The sequence below is a fragment of the Alosa pseudoharengus genome, unplaced genomic scaffold, assembly GCF_046254945.1.
Source record: "Alosa pseudoharengus isolate Yale_2024_CS ecotype anadromous, Long Island Sound unplaced genomic scaffold, YU_APseudo_1.1 YU_APseudo_1.1_scf_3, whole genome shotgun sequence".
NCBI classification, from domain to species: domain Eukaryota; kingdom Metazoa; phylum Chordata; class Actinopteri; order Clupeiformes; family Clupeidae; genus Alosa; species Alosa pseudoharengus.
The window spans coordinates 31,561,739-31,568,516 of NW_027468718.1; the positions used below are offsets into that span (position 1 = coordinate 31,561,739).

The 6,778-nt window shown below is 52.2% G+C and overlaps 1 protein-coding gene across 1 annotated transcript in view; it reads left to right on the plus strand.

Moving 5' to 3' along the window:
- The first annotated feature begins 630 nt into the window (after window positions 1–630).
- irs2b (insulin receptor substrate 2b) overlaps window positions 631–6,778 on the plus strand; it is a 17,290-nt gene continuing 11,142 nt past the window's right edge. The window contains exon 1 of the mRNA XM_076264041.1: window positions 631–4,507. Within this exon, the coding sequence (XP_076120156.1) occupies window positions 934–4,507 (3,574 nt within the window). The 5' untranslated portion in view covers window positions 631–933. The remainder of the gene's footprint in view (window positions 4,508–6,778) is intronic.

Genomic DNA, 6,778 nt, shown 5'->3' on the forward strand with positions numbered 1-6,778 from the left:
TTGTGGAGTAAGCTATTTCACAATTACAAGGTATAGCCTCTATATCCACAAGGTATACCCTCGTTATAACATTTAAATTACATGCTACAATGTAAACATCACCCAAAGCAAATATTGAACGATTAGACGCAGATAGCTATGAGAACATTACCCATTAACTACGCACGTTATGAGCATCATCTGAGTAGGAATGTGAGTTCAGTAGAATAAATGTAGCCTGCATTATACTTATCAAGTGATACGTTTGACCTTCGGAAGTCAGATTAGTTACTTACTAAGGTTTCTGACCATAAGGTGACTCAGACTAAGTTCCCATAAAGCTGGCACAGGACGACAAAACGGGTAACAAATATGGAAATAGGCTACACTAAATGAGAATTCAAATACATATGAGACTGACGCAAAATGCATAGACATAAATAGTTAGATTATTATTAGCCTAGGCTAGTCACCCGCATAATATAGCGTATAGATGAACACTCTGGTAGTTCTGCGGGAGCTCTGATGAGTGAGACCAAGACGAAGCAGCCACACTCCGGTGGGAGGGACGTATTCTAGTCAGATAGGTTCTTTTTACTACCATTCATTCTCTACATCCAATGACTCCAATGAGCCTATCAGATAGGCGGTTCGAAAGGTACGCCTTCCCCGAAGGTTGCACCGCCTTATAGCAGTGTGTATTTTTTCCTCCCTGCTTTTTTGTAACCAAAGCTGGGATGTGTAGGACGTCACATGTTGTTTTTCCTCTTCAGTTCAGTCACTTAGCGATATGTGTTATTTACTGGTTAACTGCTACGCACGCCGTATGCGGTGGTCAGAGCTTGGAATGAGATAGAAGCGAGAACTACAGACGAGTTTCTCCTCCATTTGAGGTTCAAGGGGAGAGAGAACATACAAGTTAAGCGAAAAAGTGAGAGTTTTTAGGACGCGAGAATGGCGAGTCCGCCGCAAACTGGAGGACATTTACTTTCCAACGTAAATAACAACAACATTAAGAAGTGTGGATATCTGAAGAAACAGAAACATGGACACAAGAGATTCTTCGTGTTAAAGGAGCAGAGCGACGGCTTCCCTGCCCGGCTGGAATATTACGAGAGCGAAAAGAAATGGAAAAACAAATCGGCAGCTAAGAGGGTCATACCCCTGGATTCCTGCTTGAACATCAACAAGAGAGCAGACGCCAAACACAAACACCTCATCGCCCTTTATACCAAGGACGAGTATTTTGCCGTGGCCGCAGAAAATGAGCAGGAGCAGGAAAATTGGTATCAAGTCTTAACGGATTTAATGAATGAGGGGAGAGTGTATGACGGATCGTGTAATTCCGCCTCATCGCTGGTGGGTTTTGACGAGGCAAGCTACGGTATGATTACGCCGGTAAACGCCGCTTACAAGGAGGTTTGGCAAGTAAATTTGAAATCGAAAGGACTGGGTCAAACTCGGAATTTAACGGGAGTATACAGACTTTGTTTATCAAGCCGGAGCATTAGCTTCGTCAAACTGAACTCGGAGGTGGCGTCCGTCAGTTTACAGCTGATGAACATTCGGAGATGTGGCCACTCCGACAGCTTTTTCTTCATCGAAGTGGGCAGGTCCGCGTCTACTGGTCCTGGTGAACTCTGGATGCAGGCGGACGATTCCGTGGTGGCTCAGAATATACACGAAACTATTTTGGAGGCAATGAAAGCGATGAAAGAACTGTCAGAATTTCGACCGCGCAGCAAGAGCCAGTCCTCAGGTACAAACCCCATCTCCGTGCCCAGCAGGCGGCATTTGAACAACCTCCCGCCGAGTCGGACGGGGCTGCTGCGCCGCTCTCGGACAGACAGCATAGCCGCCACGTCTCCTGTCACCAAATTTTCTTCGTGTCGGATAAGAACGGCCAGTGAGGGCGACGGAACTATGGCACGCCCAATGTCAGTGACCGGCAGTCCCATCAGTCCCAGCGTGAACCGTACTCAGCTAAGCAGGTCCAACACAGTGACAGCTCGCCCTTGTCGGACATTTGAATCCCCCTCCCTGCAGCATAGCAAATCCATGTCCATGCCCGTGTCTCACTCCCCACCCTCGGCCACGAGCCCTGTCAGCCTGTCGTCCAGTTCTGGGAACGGCTCCAACCTGGAGAGTGCTCCCCGCCCATCAAGCTGCAGCGCGTCTGTCTCGGGGTCGCCTAGCGACGCCGGCTTCATTTCCTGCGACGACTGCGCCTACAGCCCCGGGGATGGAGCGCGGGGCTACCTATTGGCCTCCAACCGCAGCAACACCCCAGAGTCTTTCACAGACACGCCGCCCTCGCAGGAGGGCAGCGACCTGCATGGGTACATGGTCATGGAGCGCCGGCAGACGGGGCTCACCCCCTTCTCCCACGCGAACCAGCGGATGTCCCAAGACGGCTTGCTCCTGGACCTGGAGAAGGCCTACCGGAAGAGGACCCACTCCCTTACCATGCCTCACCAGAAGAGGGCACCAGCACAGGTCTCCTCAGCCTCGTTGGATGAGTACACTCTCATGAGGGCCACCTATACCACCACCTCCAACAACAACAACAGTCTGAACGGGAGCCACTTCTCCTCCGGCCGCAGCTCGCACACCGCCTCCCCAAAGGTCACGTACCCGGAGGACTACGGCGACATTGAAATCGGATCTCTGCTGAAGAGCCCCAGCGGGCCCCACCTGGCCAGCGAAGACGGCTACATGCCCATGACTCCTGGTGCGGCGCCCCCGGGAGGCAAGGATGACCCCTACATGCCCATGAGCCCCATGTGTGTATCGGCCCCCAAGCAGATCATTAACCCCCGGGGCCACCACGTGCTCCCGGCTTCCGGCTCTGGTGGCGGCTTCCGGACCAACTCCCCCAGCAGCAGCTGCTCCCTGGAGGACAGTGGCTACATGAAGATGCTCTGCGGCTCCAGGCTGTCCATGGAGAGCTCAGACAGCAGGCTGGGCAACGGCGAGTACCTCAACATGTCCCCCGTGGACCCATCCTCCTGCACGGTGTCCCTAACCCCTCCCGATTATTTCCTGGCCTCCCTGGGCCCTGCCGAGAGACACCAGCTGCAGCAGCAGCAGCAGCACCCTTTCTCCCACGCTATGCAGCGGGTGCCTTATTCATTCAACTCCCTGCCTCGCTCCTACAAGCAGCAGCAGCAACAACAACAACAACAACAACAACAACAACAACAACAACAACAGCAGCAGCAGCAGAACGGGAACAGTGACCAGTATGTGCTGATGAGTCCGCAGACGCAGAGGATCATGGAGGAGGCGGCCGACGGCGGCCGCTGCTCTCCCCAGCGGCAGCCCGAGGCGACGGCGGTTAGCCTCCTCCCCTCCTCCCCCTCCGGCCCCTCTCCGGTCAGGCAGGGTCTCGTGCACCGGGGCCGTCTGAACCGGCCCTCGCGCCTCTCCCTGGACACGCTGCCCACGCTGCCCAGCATGACCGAGCACCCGGGGCCCACGGAGCCCAAGAGTCCCGGCGAGTACGTCAACATTGACTTTGGCGCTCAGCACGTCTTCACTCCACCCTCGTCTTCGTCGCCCCAGCCCTGCAAGGTGCCCTCCTCTTCCTCCTCCTCCTCCTCTTCGTCATCGTCTTCGTCGTCAGGCGGGAGCCCCTTGACCTCATCGCTGGGCTTCCCGAACAGCCAGAGGGAATCCCCGGTCCTGTCGGACTACATGAATGTGGACATAATCTCATGCTCTCCGAAAAGGGACCTGGTCACCTCTGCCCTGGACCTGGACTTGCTCCCGGAGCTGTGCCCATGCGAGGAGAAGGACGAGGGCACCGACGAGGAGGAGAGGGAGGGGGTGTACTCTCTGGCGCCGCCTGTCGTGCCCGTCTGCCCATCGGTGAACGTGAAGGACGACTACACAGAGATGACGTTCGGAGGGGCCGGCTCCCCTGCCCAGTCCAGTTGCAGCCTGCAGTCGGGCGGCGATGCCACTCAGCTCACCACCAGTCCCACCGTGCGCGTGCAGAGGCTGACGCTGGCCGATGCTGCCGCCGCAGCCGCCGCTGTTGTCGGCACCGGCGGCTGTGGGGGGATCGAGGCTTTCCTCCTGCCCGGCGGCTCTCCGCCCGTGGTCGTTTCGGACCCTGACCGGGGCGCCAAGGTGATCCGGGCGGACCCCCAGGGCCGCCGGCGCCACAGCTCGGAGACCTTCTCCTCCACCACCACCGTGACGCCCGTCTTCCCCTCCTTCGCCCACCCCGCCCGGCGCCACGCCAGCGCCTCGGTGGAGAGCGTGCCGGCGACGGTGCGCAACAGCGAGAGCGCCGAAGAGGGGCCCTCGTACTCGGCCAACAGCCCCATGTGCCGCCAGACGTCGGCGGGCTTCCAGAACGGACTTAACTACATCGCCTTAAACCTGATGGACGAGGGTCTGCCCGGGTGTGATGCTCTGGTGCGCTTCAAGGCTACCAGCTGCTGCAAAGGAGGCATCAATGGAATACATGCCAGTCCCTATGCCAGCCTTGGCTTCAAGGAAACAGCCACAGCTGTGAAAGGTGAGCTGGAAGACTTTCTTTTGTGGCTAGTTTCTCTTTCAGTGCTGTCAGGCAGGGACTGATATTCCTGAGTCATGGCTATTGTTACATTTTATTGCCATCTGCCTGCTCCCTGTAAGAGTGATATAGAATTTAGTTGTTAGGTGTATTACTTCTCTCTAACTGTGACAAACAGCCCAACTCAGTTGTAAGTAAGACACAGTTGTGTAGTATTCTTCTAGGGGTCTCCAGAACATTCATATGTGCTCATGTGGTACTGTTTTTTTACCCTACTTGGTGTGCTTGCTCTAGGCTCACTTATGCATGTAGAGTTGAAGGGACACAGCGATGAATGGAACACTCCCCCCCATACATACACACAGTGGCTTCTTTAGTAGATTAGTTTTGCCGTCGTGATATGATAACAGTTTTTTATATATAATTTGTTAGATGATATGATTCTGGAGAGTACTGTGCTACGCAGTACTGTTCACGTTTTATGAACGCATTTTTTTCATGACATGAACTGTTGTAAACACAAACCGGAAAACGCTTCTGATATTCTGATTGCGCAGAATAATTTCGCGTGATGATGAGCGCATTTGAAACGACGTCAGAGCGAAATATGACGCAGGTCTTATTCTGAACCCCCATGCCAGTGGGAACCGCACGTAAATAAACACCTCTAAATGTTGCGGATGAGTAAGATGGTGCAGGCAGGGAAATTCGATATCGAATATGTTTTTCAGACGCGAATATCACAATACGCAATCATAGGCTATTATTTAGCCAGAGATATTTTTTCTCGCGCGTTTATCCTATTATCCTACATAATCGTCGTTATGGCAGGGTACGTTATGCAATAACGCCAGGCAAGTGCAAGTCATCGTGCCTATTTTTTGTTAGCAATCTGATGTAGATGCGGATACAGATAGTTACCGTGGTCAAATTTTTTGTTGTGAAATTACATTAATCTTTGGCCTGTGGTGAGTTTGTTGCTGTTAAACAGCGGGGAACCAACCCAAACCCCCCGCACACACACACTAGCTCTCACACGTTGCTAATCTGACATGTGCCTCCTTATGCATGTGGTTGAAGCACAGAGTGGGCAGGTTCTTCCCCCCTCCCTCTCGCTCGCTCTCCCTCCCTCCCTCTCGCTCTTGCTCTTTGGTGCCGTGTGCAGTGGTGGGCCATTGGCCCCCCGGAAAAAAACAAGTGAATCAGTTGTTTATCACTTGTCAGGTAGCAGGTTTCAGGGATGGAATGCAGGCAGTGTGCAAAGGTCGCGAGGAGAGGTTTTTTCTCTCTAGATCTCTCGTCTTCACTCCCTCCCCGTTTATTTTTTAGAAGTTACACCCTTTTCATGTTTTTTTTTTTTCGGTTTCAAAAGCTTAGGGGGGACGAGAGTTCATACAAACGTGAAACAAAGTTATCTGTCAATGAAATATGCACCCAAGCACAAACATGCACTTATGCAAGGCTTCAAGTGATGCCTGATCCCTTTCTTGTGTGTTTATATGACTGTACACAGAACAGGATTGTGAGTTGGAACTTGCAACTGTCATATGGTGTGTGTGTGTGTGTATTCAGTGTGTTGTACAGCATGTCTTGTTTGCAGTGTGTATTGTGAATTTTATGAATGTGTGTGTACGGAGGATGGAGGATGTGTGTAAGAATACTCTTGGTGTGTTGCTAAAAGGAGTACCCCAGACCTGTTGTGAAACTCTTAACGCAAACATGACAAACACTCCAGGAGTGGGATCCAATTAGGAAAGCACGTGTCTGCTCTCACTAGTGTACAGGAAGAGAAGGGCCTCTCTCTCACACACACACACACACACACACACACACACACACACACACACACACACTCACTCTATAGATACAACACACACACAGATTAATGTCACTCTATAGATACAACACACATACACACACACACACACATTGAGATACACACACACATAGACCGTACACAAATACTACACACAGACACAGTGAGAAAATAGAACAACCTCCTGTTAAGTGTTTTTCGAGTCCAGCCAAAAACTCTGTGGTGAGCTGAATGCATGTGGCCTCTGTGAATGTAAGCACACACTGAGCTAAGCTGTATTTCTGGTAAAGCAGGTGTTTCTGAAGAGAAGTAGTAAAGGTTTTTTCTCCTCCTCCTCTCTCTCTTTCTCTCTCTCTCTCTCTCTTGGACTGAGCAGAATAGTATGGCCTTAGGCTATGGACTGCGTAGGTGGAAGAGAGGGAGGAGCAGAGCAATGTTTTTCTCACACACAGTCCCCT